Source organism: Salvelinus namaycush, chromosome 17 (assembly GCF_016432855.1).
Source record: "Salvelinus namaycush isolate Seneca chromosome 17, SaNama_1.0, whole genome shotgun sequence".
Lineage (NCBI taxonomy): Eukaryota > Metazoa > Chordata > Actinopteri > Salmoniformes > Salmonidae > Salvelinus > Salvelinus namaycush.
Window position 1 is genome coordinate 12,819,089 of NC_052323.1, and position 26,601 is coordinate 12,845,689.

Here is a 26,601-nt window from a genome sequence, read left to right on the forward strand (position 1 = left end):
GTCTATAATCAGCACAAGTGCTTTCATTGCGTATTATTAATATTATTGAAATTACATGGTTATGTTTACAGTGATATATTGGGGGGGACAAATCATATTTTCCCAGGATGGGGGAAGGGCGTGTTATATCAGTAAAAACATTATCAGTGAAGCAACATCTCAAGACATCAGCTAGGAAGTTAAAGCTTGGTCACAAATGGGTCTTCCAAATGGACATTGACCCCAAGCATACTTCCAAAGTTGTGGCAAAATGGCTTAAGGACAACAAAGTCAAGGTATTGGAGTGGCCATCACAAAGCCCTGACCTCAATCCCATAGAAAAGTTGTGGGCAGACCTGAAAAAGTGTGTGCGAGCACGGAGGCCTACAACCCTGGCTCAGTTACACCAGCTCTGTCAGGAGGAATGGGCCAAAATTCACACAACTTATTGTGGGAAGCTTGTGAAAGGCTACCCGAAACGTGTGACACAAGTTAAACAATTTAAAGGCAATGCTACCAAATACTAATTGAGTGTATGTAATGTTTACTAGGATTAAATGTCAGAAATTGTGAAAAACGAAGTTTAAATGTATTTGGCTAAGGTGTATGTAAACTTCCGACTTCAACTGTATCTTCTTACCTCTCCAGAAGCTCTCCTCCTGTGTTCAGGTATCACTAGAGTATTCCCATTGCTGCCCGGGACTATAGTAGAACCTATACTCATTCTGGGTCCAACTAACATGTACCGTTTGTCTCCGGATCTGTACTGGATGCTGTGGCACAGTGTCCCGTCGTAATTCACATCTTGTAAATACTTGGAGGAATCGTCTGGGGTATTGGAGCACTGCATTACAATCAACACGAAGATACTGATGATAAAAAGTGCTGAAACTGACCCCAAAGTGATGATCAAATAAAATGTAACGCTGTTCTCCTCCTCGTCTTTTACTGCGCTTTTAACATCAGAAGCTGCAAAAGCCTCTTTGGGCTCCACAACGTTGATAATCACAGTAGCAGTTGCTGAGAGTGAAACGTTCCCATTGTCTTTTACCAGTATGACCAGTTTATGCGTAGTCTCGTCGGTCTCTGTGAATGACCGAAGTGTCCTTATCTGTCCTGTATAGCGGTCCAAGGCAAAGAGACTGTGGTCAGTAACTTCCTGAATTGAAAATAATAACCAGCCGTTATATCCTATATCAGCGTCATAGGCTCTCACTTTAGTCACCAAATGGCCTGCGTTCATATTGCGGGGAATCTCCTCCACACCTCCAGTGGAACCGTTAGCGCTGACTGGATACAGGATCACTGGAGCGTTGTCGTTCTGATCCAGAATGAACACGTTTATTGTGACGTTGCTGCTTAGTGACGGAGTTCCAGAGTCTGTAGCTACAACTTGGAATTGGAATGTTTTTAAAGTTTCAAAGTCAAAGCTTTTTAGCGCCAAAATGTTTCCATTTTCTGAATTTATGTTGAGGAAAGATGCCCATTTGTTCTCGTCACCACCGTCTCTAAGAATATAATATGAAATAAGAGCGTTTTCATCTATGTCACGATCTGAAGCACTTACGTAAAATACCGAGGCACCTGGGTCGTTATTCTCAGTGATATATAAAGTATAGGAGCTTAATGTAAACTCTGGACTGTTATCATTCACATCTGATATAACTACGCTTATAGTCTTTACAGATGACAGGGGCGGCTGGCCTGCGTCTTTAGCAACTATTGTTAGATCATATTGTGATAATTTCTCTCGATCCAGTGATGACTTGGTGACTACAGAATACATGTTGTCCTGTAAAGACGGCATTAATGTAAATGGTATGTCCTCAACTAAAGAGCAGATCACTTTGCCATTAAGACCAGAGTCTAAATCATTAACACTGATCAGTGCTACAGTGGTACCTGGTCTAGAATCCTCGGGGATTGCGTTCGAAAAAGACGTCACCTCGATCTCAGGTGCATTATCGTTGAGGTCAATAATCTTTACTGTTATGCTTTTGTCAGTTGTCAGAGGGGCAGATCCTTTATCAGATGCCATTATGTCAATCTCATAGCTGTCTTGTAGCTCGAAATCGACAACTTCTTTCACAACTATCTCACCCGTATTCGTATTTACATCGAAAAGTTTACGTATCTTGTTTTTTACCATTTTACCGAAAAAGTAAAGGACCTCGGCATTCGAACCCTCGTCTAAATCCGTGGCATTTACTTGCACGACTGTCGTGCCTATTGGAGAATTTTCATTCAATGTCACTGAGTATAACTCTTTGACAAAAACGGGCATATTATCATTTACATCTAAAACATCAATAAATATTTCCACAGTCCCAGACCTGGGAGGTTTTCCTCCATCAATGGCTGTGAGTAGTAATGTATGTGTTTTCATAGCTTCTCTATCTAGGGGCTTTAGTAGATTTACAACAGGAATTTTACCTTCCCTTCCTCGATCTTTAACCTCCAAACGAAAATGGTCATTATGACTGAGTTTATATTGCTCAACCGAGTACTGGCCACCATCTGGATCAACGGCAGCTTGCAGCTGAAATCGTGCACCAGGTAAAGCGGACTCGTATATTTCTAACCGATTCTCTTTCTCGGGAAAGCTGGGAGAATGGTCGTTAACGTCTAACACCTCCACTGAGACATAATGGATCTCCAGCGGGTTCTCTAGAACGGTTTTCATGTTGATCAAACACACGCTGCTCCGTTCACACACCTCCTCTCGGTCTATTTTTCGGTTCACAGACAAGATGCCATCATTCTGGTTTAGCTGGAAAAGGGGCTCGTTCGAGCCCGACACGATTCGAAATCCCCTCTCCTTCAAGGTACTCAGATCTATTCCCAAATCCTTAGCTATATTCCCCAGGACAGTTCCTTCCTTAAGCTCTTCAGAGATGGAGTATCTTATCTGTGCAGAAGCTCCGCTCCAAAACAGAACCAAAGCAACCATGAAGACGACCCACTGCCGTCTCTCCCGCCATGCCCCGCATCCTCTTTGTTCCATGTTTTCAAGACAAATAGCCCTAATCCACAGCACTTCCACTATTCCTTCATTTGTGACCGTTGTCTTTCCAGTTTTTGCGTCAAATACCAAAACGAATAAACAAACAATAGTCTTATTTATGTCAATTCCAGATCTTATTCTTTCCACGAACCTGCACGACTGTATAACTCCAGGGACCGATCAAACCTACCAAACCAGCCAGGAGGAGGGCTCAAAAGCATGACGATAGTATTTCTACCAGAAGCGCTATAGTTTGGTACTGACACCATGCGATTCTAACTCGCATTGCGCTGTTGTTTAATAATGTTAGGCCTACTTTTACTAGTCCAACCCACCCAGAATGCTATATTGGCACAACGCATGGGGTAGAAAGGTCAGTGCAAGGTTAGAATAAAAATTGTCAAAGGCTCCAGTCACCCAGGTCATAGACTGTTCTCTCTGCTACCACACAGAAAGAGGTATGGGGCGACAAGTCTAGGTCCATTCATCAAATGTCCACCCGGACTATTTACATTGCCACCCCCTTTGTTTTTACACTGCTACTCACTGTTTATTATCTATGCATAGTCACTTTACTTAGATGTACAAATTACCTCGACCAAGCCTGTACCCCGCACATTGACTCGGTACCGGTACCCCCTGTATATAGGCTCTTTATTGTTATTTTATTGTGTTACTTTTAATTAAATGTTTTACTTTAGTTAATTTAGTAAATATTTTCTTAACTCTTTTTCTTGATCTGCATTGTGGGTTAAGGGCTTGCAAGTAAGAATGTCACGGTAAGGTCGGCAACTGTTGTATTCTGCGCATGTGACAAATACAATTTGATTTGATTTGATTTTGATGAATGGACTCGGCAGACCCATAATTCATATGTCTTAAAGGTTCCGTTAAATAAAATGTACTGAAGCATGCAACAAGTCTCCCATATTTAAATAAATAAAGCTATTTATGCTGTCCTTTTTGGGGGACAACACTTCATTATGCAAACAGCGTATTGAATTCCTAGAGATAGATAGAGGACTGTTTTATATATCTGTGCCATTATAGCTTCTGTGACAGCATGGGCAGCGCCATTGAGGCTACAACCTATAGGAAACCCCAGCTAGTTGACTACTTTGGCTACTTCAAAATGGCGGAAGCATGGTGGAAGCACTAAATGGTGCTGCCCATGCTAAAACGGCCGTTTGGCCTATAGAGGCCTCTATAATTCTCTATGGTTGAATAGCCCAACGTTTCAGCACCACCGTGGTGGACAGTGCCCTGCCTGCCCTGAGCGGCAAATCCTGAGTGTGGTGGTGGGGAATAAGCAGGTTAACTTCCACGTGCCAAGCTCTCAGATCATGTTACAGACACAACCCTCTGATTTAAAACATCATATTTGACCAACTCACACATAACCCTTTTAGTCAATGAAATATTAAATACATACAAATACAATGATAGCGTATATAATTCTCCAACTCAAGCATACTATCAGTACTACATGTCAATGGTCAGGTGTAAGAGCATTGTGAACTATAAATTCGTTTTCATCTCCTTACCTCTCCAGAAGCTCTCCTCCTGTGTTCAGGTACCACTAGAGTATTCCCATTGCTTCCCGGGACAATAGTAGAACCTATACTCATTCTGGGTCCAACTAACATGTACCGTTTGTCTCCGGATCTGTACTGGATGCTGTGGCACAGTGTCCCGTCGTAATTCACATCTTGTAAATACTTGGAGGAATCGTCTGGGGTATTGGAGCACTGCATTATAATCAACACGAAGATACTGATGATAAAAAGTGCTGAAACTGACCCCAAAGTGATGATCAAATAAAATGTAACGCTGTTCTCCTCCTCATCTTTCCCTGCGCTTTTAACATCAGAAGATGCAAAAGCCTCTTTGGGCACCACAACGTTGATAATCACAGTAGCTGTTGCTGAGAGTGAAACGTTCCCATTGTCTTTTACCAGTATGACCAGTTTATGCTCAGCCTCGTCGGTCTCTGTGAATGACCGAAGTGTCCTTATCTGTCCTGTATAGCGGTCCAAGGCAAAGAGACTGTGGTCAGTAACTTCCTGCAGTGAAAATAATAACCAGCCGTTATATCCTATATCAGCGTCATAGGCTCTCACTTTAGATACCAAATGTCCTGCGTTCACATTGCGGGGAATCTCCTCCACACCTTCAGCGGAACCATTAGCGCTGACTGGATACAAGATCACTGGAGCGTTGTCGTTCTGATCCAGAATTAACACGTTTATTGTGACGTTGCTGCTTAGTGACGGAGTTCCAGAGTCTGTAGCTACAACTTGGAATTGGAATGTTTTGAGTGTTTCAAAGTCAAAGCTTTTTAGCGCCAGTATGTGTCCATTTTCAGGATTTATGTTGAGGAAAGATGACAATTTATTCTCCTCTACACCGTTTCTCAGAATTTGATATGAAATAATTGCGTTTTCATTTATGTCACGATCAGATGCACTCACGCGAAATAGTGAGGCGCCTGGGTGGTTATTCTCAGTGACATAGAAAGTATAGGGGCTCAGTGAAAACTCTGGACTGTTGTCATTCACATCTGATACTACAACACTAATAGTCTTTACAGATGACAGGGACGGCTGGCCTGCGTCTTTGGCTACTATTGTAACATCATATTCAGAATGTTTTTCCCTATCCAGGGGTGACATGGTGACCACAGAGTAAATATTATCCTGTAGTGATGGCATTAGTTTGAAAGTTGTGTCTTCCATCACAGTGCAGAGAACTTTCCCGTTGAGACCAGAGTCCAAATCATTAACACTGATTAGCGCGACTGTGGTTCCAGGTCTAGAATCCTCGGCGATTGCTCTTGAAAATGATGTCACCTCAATCTCAGGAGCGTTGTCATTGAGGTCAACTATCCTTATTACTACGCTTTTATCTGATGTCATTGGTGCAAGTCCTTTATCCGATGCCTGTATGTCGAGTTCGTACTTGTCTTTTTCTTCAAAATCTATCAGTCCTCTCACAATGATTTCACCTGTTACTGGGTTCAGATCAAAGAGTTTGCGTAATTTACTATTCACGCTATTGCCAAACGAGTACATTACTAAACCGTTTGGTCCCTCGTCCAAATCGGTGGCGTTTACCTGTACAATTGTTGTGCCAACAATAGTATTTTCATTCACCAATACAGAGTAAGCATCTTTTGTATAGACAGGGGGGTTATCATTGATATCCAGTACATCTACAGTTATTCTCATGTCTCCAGATCTTGGAGGTTTTCCTCCATCAATAGCTGTGAGCAGCAGTATATGGCTCTTTACAGCCTCTCTATCCAGTGGTTTTTTTAATATTAATATCGGGATTTTGCCATCATCACCTCGGTCTTTAACTTCCAAACGGAAATGATCGTTGTGACTGAGTTTATACTGTTGAACTGAGTATTGTCCACCATCAGTGTCGAGCGCAGCCTGGAGCTGAAATCGCGCCCCTGGTAAGGCTGACTCAAATATCTCTAACCGTTTCTCTTTCTCGGGAAAGCTGGGAGAATGGTCGTTAACGTCTAACACCTCCACTGAGACATAATGGATCTCCAGCGGGTTCTCTAGAACGGTTTTCATGTTGATCAAACACACGCTGCTCCGTTCACACACCTCCTCTCGGTCTATTTTTCGGTTCACATACAAGATGCCGTCATTCTGGTTTACCTGGAAAAGGGGCTCCGTCGAGCCAGACACGATTCGAAATCCCCTCTCCTTCAAGGTGCTCAGATCTATTCCCAAATCCTTAGCTATATTCCCCACGACAGTTCCTTCCTTAAGCTCTTCAGAGATGGAGTATCTTATCTGTGCAGAAGCTCCGCTCCAAAAGACAACCAAAGCAACCATTGCCCAAAGCCTCCGTCTTTGCTCCCAGCGTGCTCCATGTCCTCTTTGTTCCATTTTTGTATATATTTAGTCCAAAAAGAATCCACAGCACGCGACACTATGCCTATATTATTAAGGAAACCTTACCCATTGGATTCCCAAATAGGATCATAGCTCATTATTCTAAAAAAGCATTTTAGTTCCGTTCAAGTGTGTATGAAATATCTTCTTGTTGCTTACGACTCTTGTCAGCTAGCTACTGAATGATAAACCAACTAAGGGGTGGATGCAAAAGTGTGACGTGAGCGTTGCTTTCAAGAGCGTTATTCTAGTAAAGCACTGACACCATGCGATGCTACCACACATTGATTGCATGGTTGTGTAAAGGACATTGGCTACTCCAGCACCAGAAGCATGTTTGGCACAAACATACAGAGACAGACAATCATAAATATACACCGTGTGTAGGCAAATGTAGGCTAATATTATCTACCCAGCAACTGATACAGATTTACAAAAATATCAAATGAAGCATGTTACTTTATCTGCACGGTATATGTTCTCCTGCAGAGCTGCGAGACATCCGAGCGTTTCAGAACCACGCTAATGGACAGCGACACACCACGAGACGCTACGCTGCGTCCAAAAAACACAGCTCTATGGCGAAACAACTTTGAATTCCTTTTAGATTGATTTAGCATGTCCCACACATACTATTCTAGAGCAGAAATATGGTATAAAAAGGACACTTGATGAATTACAAAACAGAAATGCAAGACGATTCCCTCCAGACTGTCGTGCATTACAGTACTAAAACAAATACACCAGAACACAAACCTAAACAGCAAAGCAAGTTAAAAAATGCCCAAGATAGTATGATTGTATTGAGACACTCAATGCACTGTACAGTTCAGTCTACATGGTTTATGAGGACCATGTACGATGTACGTGACTTGTATAAAAACGTATTAATCTCCTTACCTCTCCAGAAGCTCTCCTCCTGTGGTCAGGTACCACTAGAGTATTCCCATTGCTGCCCGGGACTATAGTAGAACCTATACTCATTCTGGGTCCAACTAACATGTACCGTTTGTCTCCGGATCTGTACTGGATGCTGTGGCACAGTGTCCCGTCGTAATTCACATCTTGTAAATACTTGGAGGGATCGTCTGGGGCTTTGGAGCACTGCATTACAATCAACACGATGATACTGATGATAAAAAGTGCTGAAACTGACCCCAAAGTGATGATCAAATAAAATGTAACGCTGTTCTCCTCCTCGTCTTTTACTGCGCTTTTAACATCAGAAGCTGCAAAAGCCTCTTTGGGCTCCACAACGTTGATAATCACAGTAGCAGTTGCTGAGAGTGAAACGTTCCCATTGTCTTTTACCAGTATGACCAGTTTATGCTCAGCCTCGTCGGTCTCTGTGAATGACCGAAGTGTCCTTATCTGTCCTGTATAACGGTCCAAAGCAAAGAGACTGTGGTCAGTAACTTCCTGCAGTGAAAATAATAACCAGCCGTTATATCCTATATCAGCGTCATAGGCTCTCACTTTAGTCACCAAATGGCCTGCGTTCACATTGCGGGGAATCTCCTCCACACCTTCAGTGGAACCGTTAGCGCTGACTGGATACAAGATCACTGGAGCGTTGTCGTTCTGATCCAGAATGAACACATTCACTGTGACGTTGCTGCTTAATGACGGAGTTCCAGAGTCTGTAGCTACAACTTGGAATTGGAATGTTTTAAGTGTTTCAAAGTCAAAGCTTTTTAGCGCGTAAATGCTACCATCATCAGAATTAATATTTAGGTAGGATATAGTAGGAGCGTCGCCATCACTTTTCCAAATGTTATAAGACACACGAGCGTTGTCATCTTGGTCTCTATCTGAGGCACTCATGGAAAACACAGACGCGTGTGGAGCATTGTTTTCCGGTACATAAAAAGTATACTGACTCCGAGAAAACACAGGACTGTTATCATTAACGTCTGAAATATGGACTGTGATGGTTTTGTGGGAAGACAGTGATGGGACTCCTTTATCTGTAGAAGTTATAGTCACTGTGTACACAGGCTCTGACTCTTTGTCCAATCTGCTTTTAGTAATCAACGAATACATATTTTTCTGAAAGGACGGTTTTAATTCGAAAGGGATGTTGTCTGAGATTGTACATATAACTAAGCCGTTTTCACCAGAGTCCATATCAAACACGCTGATAAGAGCTACCGCTGTACCGGGTCGTGCATCCTCGGGGACTTGGCTTGATAGGGACGTCACGTCCATCTCAGGTGCGTTGTCATTTACATCTTTCACGTTAATAACAACACTACAGTGACCAGTTAATGTAACTGGACCTTTGTCAGAGGCCTGCATGTCAATTTCATAAACACTCTGCTCTTCAAAGTCTATTAATCCTTTTACAGTGATCTCACCTGTAACATCATCTATCTCGAATAAATCGAACGCTTTGTTTTTAAGACTGTTATCAAAAGTGTATATAACCTGTCCGTTGGCGCCATCATCTATATCCGTGGCGTGTAATCTTAGAACTGAGGCACCTACGGGAGGATTTTCATATAAAGTTACCGTATACACCTGTCTGTCAAAGACTGGTGCGTTGTCATTGACATCAATCACATGTATTGTTACATTGACTGTGCCAGATCTAGCTGTCTCACCTCCGTCAAACGCAGTCAAAATCAGTCGAATTTCAGGTTTCTGCTCTCTGTCTAGCGTCTTTTTCAAAATCAGAAAAGGAATTTTATCTTCACCGCGAGTTTTAACATCTAAGTCAAAGTTATCGTTTTGACTGAGAGTGTACTTACAGAGACTATTTGCTCCAACATCAGGGTCACGCGCAGCGTCAAGAGGAAAACGCGTTCCTTGGAGCACAGCATTCTCTGCAATCTCTAAGCGTTTCTCCTTTTCTGGAAAAATGGGAGAATGGTCATTTATATCCGTAATTTCAACCTCAACATAATGTATTTCCATTGGATTTTCGGCGACGGTTTTTAGGTTGATTAAACACACACTGATTTTCTCACACAGCTCCTCCCTGTCGATGTTTCTGTTCACATACAACACGCCATTATCTTGGTTTATCTGCAAAAGACCTTCCTTAGAGCCAGATACAATCCGAAACCTTCGCTCCGCCAGTATATCCACACTGAACCCCAAATCCTTTGCTACATCTCCCACATAAGAACCTTCTTTCGACTCCTCCGCGATAGAATAGCGTATTTGACAATAAGCTCCACGGGAAAAGCACAACAAAAATACAAACGACAGCATCGCCCAGTGAGGCGCCTCTCTTCTCTGTCCGTCTATCATTTTGACAAGCCCTGTTATTTTGGAACCATTACAGTCCGCTTCATCCAGAAAAATCAAGGTGCCAAGTTCATCCACGAAAAAGATTCAAGCAAGTATCCATGCGGATAGTATTCTCAATTCCAGAAAGCAAGTGCCCATTTCACTCGACCCGGATGATTTTTAATGAGGCAACACGACACAGGGAGGGATTCAAACAAAAGGCATGTTTCTAACACTGAAAAGCAGCGACACCCTGCGCATTAGGAGAATGGGTTTCATGCGCAGCAACTCAAACCGAAACATAAATATGTGACATGTCAAATAACACTTTAAACTGAAAAGTGTTTCAGAGCAATTGTCGTGGACAGCGACCACTTTCAAATGTGGTGGTGACTCCTGATCCTCTGATTTCAAGGACAGACCCTGTGAGAGGTGGAGGTTTGTTAAAACGCCAAAGCCATACTCCGAAAAAAAACATATTAGACCCACTCAAACAAGACCCCGTAGTTCAATTAAATATATGAACTTACAAAAAAAATGGGACAATAATCTATGCGATTTCTATACAATTACAGAGACATACATGTCTTACCTCTCCAGAAGCTCTCCTCCTGTGGTCAGGTACCACTAGAGTATTCCCATTGCTGCCCGGGAATATAGTTGAACCTATACTCATTCTGGGTCCAACTAACATGTACCGTTTGTCTCCGGATCTGTACTGGATGCTGTGGCACAGTGTCCCGTCGTAATTCACATCTTGTAAATACTTGGAGGAATCGTCTGGGGTATTGGAGCACTGCATTACAATCAACACGAAGATACTGATGATAAAAAGTGCTGAAACTGACCCCAAAGTGATGATCAAATAAAATGTAACGCTGTTCTCCTCCTCGTCTTTTACTGCGCTTTTAACATCAGAAGCTGCAAAAGCCTCTTCGGGCTCCACAACGTTGATAATCACAGTAGCTGTTGCTGAGAGTGAAACGTTCCCATTGTCTTTTACCAGTATGACCAGTTTATGCTCAGCCTCGTCTGTCTCTGTGAATGACCGAAGTGTCCTTATCTGTCCTGTATAACGGTCCAAAGCAAAGAGGCTGTGGTCAGTAACTTCCTGCAGTGAAAATAATAACCAGCCGTTATATCCTATATCAGCGTCATAGGCTCTCACTTTAGTCACCAAATGGCCTGCGTTCATATTGCGGGGAATCTCCTCCACACCTTCAGTGGAACCGTTAGCGCTGACTGGATACAATATCACTGGAGCGTTGTCGTTCTGATCCAGAATGAACACGTTTATTGTGACGTTGCTGCTTAGTGACGGAGTTCCAGAGTCTGTAGCTACAACTTGGAATTTGAATGTTTTTAAAGTTTCAAAGTCAAAGCTTTTTAGAGCAGAAATATGTCCATTGTCAGAATTGATATTCAGGAAAGATGTCATATCATTTTGTGTCCCTTCGCCTCTAACAATGTGATATGAAATGGCTACATTTTCATTAAAGTCTTTATCAGAGGCGCTTACAGAGAATATGGACGCACCGGGGACGTTATTTTCCACTAAGTACAGCTCAATAGGGTTTTGAGAGAATTCTGGGCTGTTATCGTTCACATCTGATATCTGGACGCTCAGAGTTTTGAATGTGGACAGGGGAGGCTGACCACAGTCAGTGGCTGTTATTGTGATGTCATAATTGGACACAAACTCTCTGTCTAATCGTTGTTTGGTCACTAAAGAGTACATATTATCCTGAAATGAAGGTTTTAACTCAAAGGGTACATCTCCTAACAGACTACACAACACTTTTCCATTAATACCGGAGTCTTTATCAGTAACGCTTATGAGAGAAATAACAGTTCCTGGTTTGGAATCTTCAGAGACCATATTGGAAAGGGATGTTACCTCTATCTCGGGATTGTTATCATTCACATCAAGTATTTTTATGATAACCCCGCATTCGACAGTCCATGGAGGCTGACCTCTGTCTGATGCTTGCACACTAAGTTTGTACACCTCGGTGTCATCAAAGTCTACCTGGGCCTTAACTGTAATTTCACCTGTAACGCTATCCAATTCAAACACGTCATAAACTTTGCTTTTAAGGTTTCTGCCAAGAGAGTATTCAACAACACGGTTTAACCCTTCATCTAGATCAGTAGCATTTACTTTTACAACGATGGTACCAATAGGGGCGTTTTCTTGTAAAGTTACAGAATATGTGTCTTGACTAAAAACAGGCTTGTTATCATTTACGTCAAGAACAGTAACGGTTATATTTAGAGATCCTGATTTTGGCGGATTCCCTCCATCGATAGCAGTTAAAACCAATGAGTGGTTGATTCTGTTCTCCCTATCTAGAGATTTCTGTAATATTAAAAATGGTATTTTGTCCTCATCGCTATCTTTTATCTCAATGTCGAAAAAATGATTCTGACTTAATTTGTAAAAACGTACAGAGTTTACACCTATGTCCGGATCACGAGCAGTCGGAATTTGTAAGCGAGTTCCCGGAGGGACATGTTCTGCTATTTCAAAATGCTGCTCATTTTCTGTGAACATAGGTGAATGGTCATTGACATCTTTGATTTCTAACTGAACATAATGTATTTCTAGAGGATTCTCAACTACAATCTTCAGGTTCATCAAGCACACGCCAGTGCCATCACAGAGCTCCTCTCTGTCGATATTCTTATGAACATACAAGACGCCATTGTTCTGATTTATGTGGAAAAGAGCGTCCTTCGATCCAGAAACGATACGAAACCGTCTCTCCACCAAACTACTGACGTCAAGACCCAAATCCTTAGCAACATTTCCAACAACGGCTCCCTCTTCCACCTCCTCTGGAATAGAGTACCTTATCTGAGCCGAAACCTGCTCCACGAAGCACAGCAGCAAAGAGAAACGCAGAGCAACACACCAGTACTCCCATCTGCGCCTTTGTCCTCCGTCTCCCATCGTTAAACAATCAAACCCAGTTGTCAATGAGAAATTACAATCCTAATGATCAGATGGAAAAGTCGTAATGATCCATACCGAATCCAATGGTTCAGCAAACGGAAAAAAATTAAATAGTCTTTGTCTGAAATAGCACGCCTTGATTTGATGTCCCCAAGACTCTCCATGTATCTGTGGGGAACTAAACAGCACAGATAGGGGCAGGGCCTAGTATAACAGTACCAGAAAGTATCCTTGTGTTATACTGACACACTGCGGACCGATCTACCGTTTACCATGAGTACATACGGCTCGAGAACGATAGTACCTTTCTGTATTAGGATCAGCAAATTATCCACCACTATATTACAGTTACAGGCGTGTGACGAGGAAGGGTTTAGTGGGAGTAAAATGAAAAGGACTGGGACTAAATGAATGTAGAGGTCTACAGATGTAAAAGACAGGCATAGTACATACACGATTGCAAAGAAAAACAATGATCTTGTAAATCAGCACCACAGGGGTGGACAGCAATTGCATGAACGAGTTCAGTTCTCCATTACGCACAGAAAAGCAGTTTGTAGACAGGGGAATTACACTCACGTGTCATGTTGGGACCTAGTTTGTGACTAATCAGTCAACGTTTTCAAATGTCAGCATATCTCATGCCCATATAAACAAAAAACTATTTCAAGAGACTTATCACCAATTCAGCGCCATCAAGGTAGATAGCAAGCGCTAAATCTTCAGTCATACATTTCATTACGCACGATAAATACATTCAAATAACCAGCAATACGCTTTCAAAGTTTAATGCTCAAAGACAGTTCTTACCTCTCCAGAAGCTCTCCTCCTGTGGTCAGGTACCACTAGAGTATCCCCATTGCTGCCCGGGACTAATGTAGAACCTATACTCATTCTGGGTCCAACTAACATGTACCGTTTGTCTCCGGATCTGTACTGGATACTGTGGCACAGTGTCCCGTCGTAATTCACATCTTGTAAATACTTGGAGGGATCGTATGGGGTATTGGAGCACTGCATTACAATCAACACGATGAAACTGATGAGAAAAAGTGCTGAAACTGACCCCAAAGTGATGATCAAATAAAATGTAACGCTGTTCTCCTCCTCGTCTTTTACTGCGCTTTTAACATCAGAAGCTGCAAAAGCCTCTTTGGGCTCCACAACGTTGATAATCACAGTAGCAGTTGCTGAGAGTGAAACGTTCCCATTGTCTTTTACCAGTATGACCAGTTTATGCGTAGTCTCGTCGGTCTCTGTGAATGACCGAAGTGTCCTTATCTGTCCTGTATAGCGGTCCAAAGCAAAGAGACTGTGGTCAGTAACTTCCTGCAGTGAAAATAATAACCAGCCGTTATATCCTATATCAGCGTCATAGGCTCTCACTTTAGTCACCAAATGGCCTGCGTTCACATTGCTGGGAATCTCCTCCACACCTTCAGCGGAACCGTTAGCGCTGACTGGATACAAGATCACTGGAGCGTTGTCGTTCTGATCCAGAATGAACACGTTTATTGTGACGTTGCTGCTTAGTGACGGAGTTCCAGAGTCTGTAGCTACAACTTGGAATTGGAATGTTTTTAACGTTTCAAAGTCAAAGCTTTTCAGTGCGGAAATAAGTCCATTATCAGAATTGATATTCAGCAAAGATGCCATGGCATTCTGTGTCCCTTCACCTCTAACAATGTGATATGAAATCGCAGCATTTTCATTCAAGTCTTTATCTGCGGCGCTTACAGAAAATATTGACGCACCACGTCCGTTATTCTCCACTAAATACAGCTCAAGGGGGTTTTGGGAGAATTCTGGACTATTATCGTTCACATCTGATATCTGGACGGTCAGAGTTTTGAATGTGGACAGGGGAGGCTGACCACAGTCAGTGGCTGTTATTGTGATGTCATAATGGGACACAAGTTCCCGATCTAAACGCTGTTTCGTAACAAAAGAGTACATGTTATCTTGAAATGAAGGTTTCAATTCAAAAGGTACATCTTCTGACAGAATGCAAATGACTTTACCGTTAATGCCGGAGTCTTTGTCAGTTACACTTATGAGAGAAATAACAGTCTGTGGTTTGGAATCTTCAGAGACCTTATTCGAAAGAGATGTTACCTCTATCTCGGGTTTGTTATCATTTACATCAAGTATTTTTATGATAACCCTACATTCTGTCCTCATAGGGGGCTGTCCTTTATCTGATGCCATAACATCAGCTCTGTAAACTTCAGTATCCTCAAAGTCGACATTACCCTTCACTGATATTTCACCGGTATTGGAATCTAAGCTAAAAGTATCATATACTTTTCTTTTTAGGTTTTTCACGAATGAATATATAATTTCAGAATAGACACCGTCGTCCAAATCGGTAGCATTAACTTTAGCAACAATTGTTCCAACTGCACCGTTTTCCTGTATTGTCACAGAATAAACGTCCTGGCTGAAAATAGGTCTGTTGTCATTGTTATCAAGAACAGTGATTGAAATGTTGACATGCCCTGACCTTGGCGGGCTACCGCCATCGATGGCGGTTAAAACTAAAATATGTTTGCTTTCACGTTCCCTATCGAGAGGTTTATGTAATTTCAAAACAGGGATTTTTCCTTCTTCTCCAGTGTCCCGCAGCTCCAGATCAAAATATTCAGTATGGCTTAATTTATATAAACGAACGGAATTCATTCCGGAATCTGGATCACGTGCTGCCTGTAACTGGAAACCTGTGCCTGGCATAGTAGATTCTGCTATTTCCAAATTCTGGTCTTTCTCTGAGAAACTGGGTGAATGGTCGTTCACATCACTTATCTCTATCCCTACATAATGTATTTCTAAAGGATTCTCAACAACGATTTTCAGGTTTATCATGCACGCACTATTGCCATCACAGAGCTCCTCTCTGTCGATATTCTTATGAACATACAATACGCCATTGTTCTGATGAACCTGGAAAAGAGCGTCCTTAGATCCAGAAACGATACGAAACCGCCTCTCCAACAAAGTACTGACGTCAAGACCCAAATCCTTGGCAACATTTCCAACAACGGCTCCCTCTTCCACCTCCTCTGGAATAGAGTACCTTATCTGAGCCGAAACCTGCTCCACGAAGCACAGCAGCAAAGAGAAACGCAGAGCAACACACCAGTACTCCCATCTGCGCCTTTGTCCTCCGTCTCCCATCGTTAAACAATCAAACCCAGTTGTCAATGAGAAATTACAATCCTAATGATCAGATGGAAAAGTCGTAATGATCCATACCGAATCCAATGGTTCAGCAAACGGAAATTTTTTTAATAGTCTTTGTCTGAAATAGCACGCCTTGATTTGATGTCCCCAAGACTCTCTCTGTATCTGTGGGGAACTAAACAGCACAGATAGGGGCAGGGCCTAGTATAACAGTACCAGAAAGTATCCTTGTGTTATACTGACACACTGCGGACCGATCTACCGTTTACCATGAGTACATACGGCTCGAGAACGATAGTACCTTTCTGTATTAGGATCAGCAAATTAACCACCACTATATTACAGTTACTAGCGTGTGACGAGGAAGGGTTTAGTGGGAGTAAAATGAAAAGGACTGGGACTAAATGAATGTAGAGGTCTACAGATGTAAAAGACAGGCATAGTACATACACGATTGCAAAGAAAAACAATGATCTTGTAAATCAGCACCACAGGGGTGGACAGCAATTGCATGAACGAGTTCAGTTCTCCATTACGCACAGAAAAGCAGTTTGTAGACAGGGGAATTACACTCACGTGTCATGTTGGGACCTAGTTTGTGACTAATCAGTCAACGTTTTCAAATGTCAGCATATCTCATGCCCATATAAACAAAAACTATTTCAAGAGACTTATCACCAATTCAGCGCCATCAAGGTAGATAGCAAGCGCTAAATCTTCAGTCATGCATTTCATTACGCACGATAAATACATTCAAATAACCAGCAATACGCTTTCAAAGTTTAATGCTCAAAGACAGTTCTTACCTCTCCAGAAGCTCTCCTCCTGTGGTCAGGTACCACTAGAGTATCCCCATTGCTGCCCGGGACTAATGTAGAACCTATACTCATTCTGGGTCCAACTAACATGTACCGTTTGTCTCCGGATCTGTACTGGATACTGTGGCACAGTGTCCCGTCGTAATTCACATCTTGTAAATACTTGGAGGGATCGTCTGGGGTATTGGAGCACTGCATTATAATCAACACGAAGATACTGATGATAAAAAGTGCTGAAACTGACCCCAAAGTGATGATCAAATAAAATGTAACGCTGTTCTCCTCCTCGTCTTTTACTGCGCTTTTAACATCAGAAGCTGCAAAAGCCTCTTTGGGCTCCACAACGTTGATAATCACAGTAGCTGTTGCTGAGAGTGAAACGTTCCCATTGTCTTTTACCAGTATGACCAGTTTATGCTCAGCCTCGTCGGTCTCTGTGAATGACCGAAGTGTCCTTATCTGTCCTGTATAGCGGTCCAAAGCAAAGAGACTGTGGTCAGTAACTTCCTGCAGTGAAAATAATAACCAGCCGTTATATCCTATATCAGCGTCATAGGCTCTCACTTTAGTCACCAAATGGCCTGCGTTCACATTGCTGGGAATCTCCTCCACACCTTCAGCGGAACCGTTAGCGCTGACTGGATACAAGATCACTGGAGCGTTGTCGTTCTGATCCAGAATGAACACGTTTATTGTGACGTTGCTGCTTAGTGACGGAGTTCCAGAGTCTGTAGCTACAACTTGGAATTGGAATGTTTTGAAGGTTTCAAAGTCAAAGCTTTTTAGAGCGGAAATATGACCATTATCAGAATTGATATTCAGGAAAGATGCAATGACATTTTGTGTCCCTTCTCCTCTAACAATGTGATATGAAATTGCTGCATTTTCATTCAAGTCTTTATCTGTGGCGCTTACAGAGAATATGGATTCACCCCGGGGGTTATTCTCCACTAAATACAGCTCAATAGGGTTTTGGGAGAATTCTGGGCTGTTATCGTTCACATCTGATATCTGGACGGTCAGAGTTTTGAATGTGGACAGAGGAGGCTGACCACAGTCAGTGGCTGTTATTGTGATGTCATAATGGGACACGAGTTCTCGATCTAAACGGCCCTTTGTGACGATAGAATATACGTTTTCTTTATATGATGACTTTAACTCAAATGGCACGTCTTCAGATATACTAGCAAGCACTTTACCATTAATACCGGAATCTTTATCTGTCACACTGATGAGAGAAATAACAGTTCCTGGGTTAGAAACTTCAGACACCGTATTAGAGAGGGATGTAACACCAATAGATGGTTTATTGTCATTTACATCAGTTATCTTTATAATAACTCGACAATCAACAGTCAGTGGAGGTTGTCCTTTATCAGACGCCTCTATATTTAACCTGTACACCTCATTATCCTCGAAATCTACTGGACCTTTAACCCGAATATCTCCAGTAAGGCTATCCAGTTCAAATATGTCATATACTCCACGCTTTAAATTCCTACCAAGTGTATATTCAACTTCTCCATTTGATCCATGGTCTGTATCAGTTGCGTTAACCCTTACTACAATCCTACCGATATCAGCATTTTCCTGTAACGTCACTGAGAAGACGTCTTGGCTACATACAGGTTGATTATCATTTGTATCAAGGACTGTGACAGTGATGTTCAGAGTACCTGTTCTAGGCCGATTCCCCCCATCCAATGCTGTCAATAGTAATACATGTTTGGTCTTCTGTTCCCTATCTAAGGCTTTCTGTAAAACCAAAAAAGGGATTTTATCACCTTCCCCGCTATCTCGCAGCTCTAAATCAAAATGCTCGTTTTGATTTAATTTATAGGTACGTACTGAATTTATTCCATAGTCCAAATCACGCGCAGCCTGGAGTTCAAAACGAGCCCCTGGCAGTTTATTCTCAGCTATTTTGATGTGTATATCTTTCTCGGAGAAGCTGGGGGTATGATCGTTTATGTCTGTTATTTCTACAGCTACGTAATGGACTTCTAACGGGTTTTCAACAATGATCTCTAGATCTATCACACATGCAACATTTCCGACACAAAGCTCCTCTCTGTCAATATTCTTATAAACATACAAGACACCATTGTTCTGATTTATCTGGAAAAGAGCGTCCTTAGATCCAGAAACGATTCGAAACCGCCTCTCCACCAAAGTACTGACGTCAAGACCCAAATCCTTAGCAACATTTCCAACAACAGATCCCTCTTTCACCTCCTCTGGAATAGAGTACCTTATCTGAGCCGAAACCTGCTCCACGAAGCACAGCAGCAAAGAGAAACGCAGAGCAACACACCAGTATTCCCATCTGCGCCTTTGTCCTCCGTCTCCCATCGTTAAATAGAAAATGAAACACAATCCTCAATGAAAAAATACAATCCTGAAGATCAGATGGCCAACGGGCTTCTATCCACACTTTATCCAATGTTTCATCAGCGAAATAGAACACAATCCTTTATGTCTATCGTCTTGTTCTAATGTCCGCCCCGACCTATGTATGGAACAAAACAACCCAGAGAGGGGCAGGGCCTATTCTACAAAGCACCAGTCAGTCACCTTGTGTTATACTGACACCCAGCGCTCCGAGCTCCTGTTTACCACCGTAGACTGCATTGTTTTGTACATACATTTGGTTGTGACTATTTGTATTGATAAAAGCCACAGTTGCAATGGGTCCATTTTTCATTTAACCTTTATTTAACTAGGCAAATCAGTTAAGAACGAATTCTTATTTACAATGATGGCCTACCCCGGCCAAACCCGGACGACGATGGGCCAATTGTGCGCCGCCCTATGGAACTCCCAATCACGGCCGGATGTGATACAGCCGGGATTCGAACCAGGATGCAGTGCCTTAGAACGCTGCGCCATTCGGGAGCCCTTAAAGGAATAGCAATGTAAAAGGGTGAGGAAAGGTCGAGGAAGAATATAAAATGGTATTGTCACGCCCTGACCTTAGAGAGCCTTTTTATGTCTCTATTTGGTTTGGTCAGGGTGTGATTTGGGGTGGGCATTCTATGTTCTTTAGTTCTATTAGTTGTATTTCTATGTTTTGGCCGGGTAGGGTTCTCAATCAGGGACAGCTGTCTATCGTTCTCTCTGATTGAGAACCATACTTAGGTAGCCCTTTTTCCCTCCTTTCGTGGTGGGAAGTTAACTTTGTTTGTGGCACATAGCCCTTTAGCTTCACGGTTGTTATTGTATTGTTTATTGTTTTTGTCGGCGTCATCCTAATAAAAAGGAATATGTACGCTCACGATGCTGCGTTTTGGTCTACTTCATTCGACGGCTGTGACAGAACTTCCCACCACAAAAGGACCAAGCAGCGTGGTAAGGGGGACTCATGGACTTGGGAGGAAATCCTGGACGGTAAAGGACCCTGGTGGCAGGCTGGGGAATATCGCCGTCCGAAGGAGGAGCTGGAGGCAGCAAAGGCAGAACGGCATCGTTACGAGGGAACACGGCTAGCAAGGAAGCCCGAGAGGCAGCCCCAATAATTTTTTGGGGGGGACACACGGGGAGATTGGCTGAGTCAGGTTGGAGACCTGAGCCAACTCCCCGTGCTTACCGTGGCGAGCGTTATGCGGTGGAGCGCACGGTGTCTCCAGTGCGCGTTCACAGCCCGGTGCGCTACATCCCAGCTCCCCGCATCTGCCGGGCTAGGGTGAGCATCCAGCCAGAACGGGTTGTGCCAGCTCTAAGCTCAAAACCTCCAGTGCGCCTCCACGGCTCAGTGTATCCGGTGCCTCTGCCAAGAACAAAGCCTCCTGTACGTCTTTCCAGCCTGGTGAGTCCTGTGCCTGCGCCAGAACTAAGCCTCCTGTATGTCTCGCCAGCCTGGTGAGCCCTGTGGCAGCTCCACGTACCAGACTGCCCATACGTCTCCTCACTCCAGTGATGATCCATGGCAAGGAGCCTCCAGTGATGATCCCTGGCACGAAGCCTCCAGTGATGATCCATGGCAAGAAACCTCCAGTGATGATCCATGGCACAAAGCCTCCAGTGATGATCCATGGCACGAAGCCTCCAGTGATGATCCATGGCAAGAAGCCTCCAGTGATGATCCATGACACGAAGCCTCCAGTGATGATCCATGGCAAGAAGCCTTCAGTGATGATCCATGGCACGAAGCCTCCAGTGATGATCCATGGCACGAAGCCTCCAGTGATGATCCATGGCAAGAAGCCTCCAGTGATGATCCATGGCACGAAGCCTCCAGTGATGATCCATGGCAAGAAGCCTTCAGTGATGATCCATGGCACAAAGCCTCCAGTGATGAACCATGGCACGAAGCCTCCAGTGATGATCCATGGCAAGAAGCCTCCAGTGATGATCCATGGCACGAAGCCTCCAGTGGTGATCCATGACACGAAGCCTCCAGTGATGATCCATGGCACGAAGCCTCCAGTGATGATCCATGGCAAGAAGCCTCCAGTGATGATCCATGGCACGAAGCTTCCAGTGATAATCCATAGCAAGAAGCCTCCAGTGATGATCCATGGTACGAAGCCGCCAGTGATGATCCATGGCAAGAAGCCTCCAGTGAGGAGTCATGGCACGAAGCCTCCAACAACGGCCTCCAGTCCGGAGCCTCCAGCGACGGTCTCCAGTCCAGAGTCTCCAGCGATGGTCCGCAGTCCGGAGCCTCCAGCGATGTTCTCCAGTCCGGAGTCTCCAGCGACGCTCTCAAGTCCGGAGCCTCCAGCGACGGCCTCCAGTCCGGAGTCTCCAGCGACGGTCCCCAGTCCGGAGTCTCCAGCGACGGTCCCCAGTCCGGAGTCTCCAGCCAAGGTCCCCAGTCCGGAGTCTCCAGCGACGTTCTCCAGTCCGGAGTCTCCAGCGACGTTCTCCAGTCCGGAGCCTCCAGCGACGGTCTCCAGGCCGGAGGCTCCAGCGAAGGTCCCCAATCCGGGGCCCGCAATGAGGGTCCCCAGTCTGGGGCCCGCAACGAGGGTGCCCAGTCCGGGGCCCGCAACGAGGGTGCCCAGTCCGGGGCCCGCAACGAGGGTGCTCAGTCCGGGGCCCGCAGCGAGGGTGCCCAGTCCGGGGCCCGCAACGAGGGTGCTCTGTCCGGGGCCCGCAACGAGGGTGACCAGTCCGGGGCTCGCAACGAGGGTGACCAGTCCGGGGCCCGCAACGAGGGTCCCCAGTCCGGGGTCGGCGGCGAGGGTCCCCGCACCAGAGGTGCCACCAAAGTGGGGTGAGCCAGTGGTGGAGCGGGGTCTGCGTCCCGCACCTGAGCCGCCACCGCGGATAGATGCCCACCCAAACCCTCCCCAATAGGTTCAGGTTTTGCGGACAGAGTCCGCACCTTTGGGGGGGGGGGGGGGGGGGGGTACTGTCACGCCCTGACCTTAGAGAGCCTTTTTATGTCTATATTTGGTTTGGTCAGGGTGTGATTTGGGGTGGGCATTCTATGTTCTTTAGTTCTAGTATTTGTATTTCTATGTTTTGGCCTGGTAGGGTTCTCAATCAGGGACAGCTGTCTATCTTTGTCTCTGATTGAGAACCATACTTAGGTAGCCCTTTTTCCCTCCTTTCGTGGTGGGAAGTTAACTTTGTTTGTGGCACATAGCCCTTTAGCTTCACGGTTGTTATTGTATTGTTTATTGTTTTTGTCGGCGTCATCCTAATAAAAAGGAATATGTTGTCACGTTCCTGACCTGTTTTCCTTTGTCTTGTATTTATTTTAGTTGGTCAGGGCGTGAGTTGGGTGGGTTTGTCTATGGTTGATTTTCTATGTTGGGATTTTTGTGTTCGGCCTGGTATGATTCTCAATCAGAGGCAGCTGTCAATCGTTGTCCCTGATTGAGAATCATACTTAGGCAGCCTGGGTTTCACGTGTGTTTTGTGGGTGTTTGTTTCCGTGTTTGTGTTTTTCACCACACGGTACTGTATAGGTTTCTTGCTATTCCTTTTTTTTTTTTTGTAATTTAGTGTTCAGTTTTGTTATATTAAATCATTATGAACACTAACCACTCCGCGTATTGGTCCGATCCGTCTCGCCTCTCCTCGTCCGAGGAGGTGGACGAATATGAAAGCCTTTACATATGTACGCTCACCACGCTGCGTTTTGGTCTACTTCATTCGACGATCGTGACAGGTATGGAACAGTAGGCTACTAAGATGATGTAGAGGATTGGCCAACACACTTAAAAAAGAAGAGAAGGTAACAACACGCGTTCAACGGAAAACAATGAATGTACAATTCAGCACCACTAGAGATGACCTCAACCGCACCAGCCATTATGCACAGAAATGCCGTTTGTAGAAAAAGGAGTGTTGCTGGGGCCAGGTTATGACTCGTCAACTATTTTAAGAGATGTATCATCATATTTCCCAAACACCCATATAGGCCGAAAACAAACACATAAGATTATAAATGTACAGCGCTTACCTCTCCAGAAGCACTCCTCCTGTGTTCAGGTACCACTAGAGTATTCCCATTGCTGCCCGGGACTATAGTAGAACCTATACTCATTCTGGGTCCAACTAACATGTACCGTTTGTCTCCGGATCTGTACTGGATGCTGTGGCACAGTGTCCCGTCGTAATTCACATCTTGTAAATACTTGGAGGAATCGTCTGGGGCTTTGGAGCACTGCATTATAATCAACACGAAGATACTGATGATAAAAAGTGCTGAAACTGACCCCAAAGTGATGATCAAATAAAATGTAACGCTGTTCTCCTCCTCGTCTTTTACTGCGCTTTTAACATCAGAAGCTGCAAAAGCCTCTTTGGGCTCCACAACGTTGATAATCACAGTAGCTGTTGCTGAGAGTGAAACGTTCCCATTGTCTTTTACCAGTATGACCAGTTTATGCTCAGCCTCGTCTGTCTCTGTGAATGACCGAAGTGTCCTTATCTGTCCTGTATAGCGGTCCAAAGCAAAGAGACTGTGGTCAGTAACTTCCTGAATTGAAAATAATAACCAGCCGTTATATCCTATATCAGCGTCATAGGCTCTCACTTTAGTCACCAAATGGCCTACGTTCATGTTGCGGGGAATCTTCTCCACACCTTCAGCGGAACCGTTAGCGCTGACTGGATACAGGATCACTGGAGCGTTGTCGTTCTGATCCAGAATGAACACGTTTATTGTGACGTTGCTGCTTAGTGACGGAGTTCCAGAGTCTGTAGCAACAACTTGGAATTGGAACATTTTGAGAAATTCAAAATCAAAGCTTTTTAGAGCGGAAATATGACCATTATCAGAATTGATATTCAAGAAAGATGCCATATCATTTTGTGTCCCCTCACCTCTAACAATGTGATATGAAATCGCAGCATTTTCATTCAAGTCTTTATCTGTGGCGCTTACAGAGAATATGGATTCACCCCGGGGGTTATTCTCCACTAAATACAGCTCAATAGGGTTTTGAGAGAATTCTGGGCTGTTATCGTTCACATCTGATATCTGGACGCTCAGAGTTTTGAATGTGGACAGAGGAGGCTGACCACAGTCAGTGGCTGTTATTGTGATGTCATAATGGGACACGAGTTCTCGATCTAATCGCCCTTTTGTGACGACAGAATACGCATTGTCCTGAAATGATGGTTTTAATTCAAATGGGACCTCCTCGGATATTGTTAATAGGACTTTGCCGTTGTTACCGGAGTCTGTATCCGTTACGCTAATGAGAGATATGACTGTTCCAGACTTTGAGTCCTCGGATATCATGTTAGACAGTGACGTCACCTCTATTTCTGGTTTATTGTCGTTTACATCCGTTATCTTGATGACAACTCTACAGTCGACTGATAGTGGGGGTTGTCCTTTGTCAGAGGCTTGCACTGTTAATTTGTAAACCTCCTTCTCTTCAAAGTCTACTGGACCTATGACACGAATTTCACCGGTAAGACTGTTCAAATTAAATATGTCATGAACTTTGCGCTTTATGTTTCTACCAAGTGCATATTCAACTTCACCATTTTGACCTTCGTCTGTGTCAGTGGCGTTTATGTTTAAAACGGTTGTTCCAATAGGTGCATTTTCCTGGATAGTAACAGAATAGATATCTTTACCACAAACGGGTCGATTGTCATTGACATCAACAACTGTAACCGTAATATTTAGAGTTCCTGATCTCGGAGGATTGGCTCCATCTATTGCTGTTAAAATGAATGAGTGGTTTGTGTTTTGTTCTCTATCAATAGCCTTCCTTAAGATTAAAAACGGAACTTTGTCTTCGTCTCCATTATCAATTAATTCCAATTCGAAATGAGGATTACTACTTAATACGTACATACGCACAGAGTTCAATCCAACATCTGCATCCCGTGCGGTCTGGAGTTCAAAGCGCGTATCAGAAAGGGTATTTTCCGCTATCTCTAAGTGCAGATCCTTTTCAGTAAAACTGGGCGAGTGATCATTAACATCCGTTATTTCTACACCAACATAATGAATCTCTAAAGGGTTTTCAACAGCGATTTTCAGGTTTATCAGACAAGCGCCGGTGCCATCACAGAGCTCCTCTCTGTCGATATTCTTATGAACATACAAGACGCCATTGTTCTGATTTATCTGGAAAAGAGCGTCCTTAGATCCAGAAACGATACGAAACCGCCTCTCCACCAAAGTACTGACGTCAAGACCCAAATCCTTAGCAACATTTCCAACAACGGCTCCCTCTTCCACCTCCTCTGGAATAGAGTACCTTATCTGAGCCGAAACCTGCTCCACGAAGCACAGCAGCAAAGAGAAACGCAGAGCAACCCACCAGTATTCCCATCTGCGCTTTTGTCCTCCGTCTCCCATCGTGAAATACACAATTATGCACAATCCTCAATGAAAAAAAATATAATCCTAATATTCAGATAGACAATTCGTTATTATCCATACTGTATCCAATATTTCAGCACCGGAAAAGAATAGGGTTCTCTCTGTCCAACATATCAGGGTTTTCGGATGTCTGCTCAGCTCTCTTTAGAACAAACCAAATCAGATAGAAGCAGAACAAAACAGCCCAGAGAGGGGCAGGGTCTATAGTACATAGCACCAGACAGTATCATTGTGCTACACTGGCACCCTGTGGGCTGGGATTCCATCCACAATTATATGAGCTCCGAGAGATTACATACTGTAATGAAACAGCAGGGAGCAGGTCTCGAACCCTCGACCTTCTAGACCGAGGTCCGGCGCGCTATCGACTGTGCCGCAAAAGCATGCTCGTGCGGCAGAGTCGATTTCCGCGCTTATAAACCCAGGGTCGTTACACTACTCCCTCCTTTCAAAGAGCGCGTCTTCGCGCTAGCTTGCGACTCTACGTTTTACAGGAACGCGCTCACCGGCCAAGCACACGCACTGTCGTGGATGCAAGGTCCGATCACTTCTGACACCAATGTAATGAAACAGCAGGGAGCAGGTCTCGAACCCTCGACCTTCGAGCCCAACGTCCGGCGCGCTATCGACTGTGCCGCAAAAGCATGCTCGTGCGGCAAAGTCGATATCCGCGCTTATAAACCCAGGGTCCTTACACTACCAATAAATATGCA

General features: G+C 44.0%; 6 protein-coding genes across 6 annotated transcripts; all 6 read right to left on the reverse strand.

Annotated features, from left to right (window-relative positions):
• Nucleotides 1-601: 601 nt before the first annotated feature.
• LOC120061941 (protocadherin alpha-8-like) lies at nucleotides 602-2,983 on the reverse strand. Its single transcript, XM_039011726.1, has one exon. The coding sequence runs from the start codon at nucleotides 2,981-2,983 to the stop codon at nucleotides 602-604; it is 2,382 nt and encodes a 793-aa protein (XP_038867654.1).
• Nucleotides 2,984-4,515: 1,532 nt separating this feature from the next.
• LOC120061942 (protocadherin alpha-8-like) lies at nucleotides 4,516-6,837 on the reverse strand. Its single transcript, XM_039011727.1, has one exon. The coding sequence runs from the start codon at nucleotides 6,835-6,837 to the stop codon at nucleotides 4,516-4,518; it is 2,322 nt and encodes a 773-aa protein (XP_038867655.1).
• Nucleotides 6,838-7,352: 515 nt separating this feature from the next.
• On the reverse strand, nucleotides 7,353-13,084 carry LOC120061943 (cadherin-23-like). The gene is given in 5 exon segments (XM_039011728.1): nucleotides 7,353-7,388; nucleotides 7,798-10,069; nucleotides 10,071-10,145; nucleotides 10,526-10,554; nucleotides 10,724-13,084. Coding segments are annotated over 5 exon segments (4,773 nt in total).
• Nucleotides 13,085-13,873: 789 nt separating this feature from the next.
• On the reverse strand, nucleotides 13,874-16,261 carry LOC120061944 (protocadherin alpha-3-like). The gene has a single exon (XM_039011729.1). The coding sequence runs from the start codon at nucleotides 16,259-16,261 to the stop codon at nucleotides 13,874-13,876; it is 2,388 nt and encodes a 795-aa protein (XP_038867657.1).
• Nucleotides 16,262-17,049: 788 nt separating this feature from the next.
• Nucleotides 17,050-19,437, reverse strand: LOC120061945 (protocadherin alpha-3-like). Its single transcript, XM_039011730.1, has one exon. The coding sequence runs from the start codon at nucleotides 19,435-19,437 to the stop codon at nucleotides 17,050-17,052; it is 2,388 nt and encodes a 795-aa protein (XP_038867658.1).
• Nucleotides 19,438-23,479: 4,042 nt separating this feature from the next.
• LOC120061946 (protocadherin alpha-8-like) lies at nucleotides 23,480-25,864 on the reverse strand. The gene has a single exon (XM_039011731.1). It carries the CDS (start codon nucleotides 25,862-25,864, stop codon nucleotides 23,480-23,482), a length of 2,385 nt encoding a protein of 794 aa, XP_038867659.1.
• Nucleotides 25,865-26,601: the final 737 nt, after the last annotated feature.

Coding starts and splice junctions, on each gene's coding strand:
- LOC120061941 (XM_039011726.1), bottom strand. CDS start 2,983: ATGGAACAAAGAGGATGCGGGGCATGGCGGGAGAGACGGCAGTGGGTC.
- LOC120061942 (XM_039011727.1), bottom strand. CDS start 6,837: ATGGTTGCTTTGGTTGTCTTTTGGAGCGGAGCTTCTGCACAGATAAGA.
- LOC120061944 (XM_039011729.1), bottom strand. CDS start 16,261: ATGGGAGACGGAGGACAAAGGCGCAGATGGGAGTACTGGTGTGTTGCT.
- LOC120061945 (XM_039011730.1), bottom strand. CDS start 19,437: ATGGGAGACGGAGGACAAAGGCGCAGATGGGAATACTGGTGTGTTGCT.
- LOC120061946 (XM_039011731.1), bottom strand. CDS start 25,864: ATGGGAGACGGAGGACAAAAGCGCAGATGGGAATACTGGTGGGTTGCT.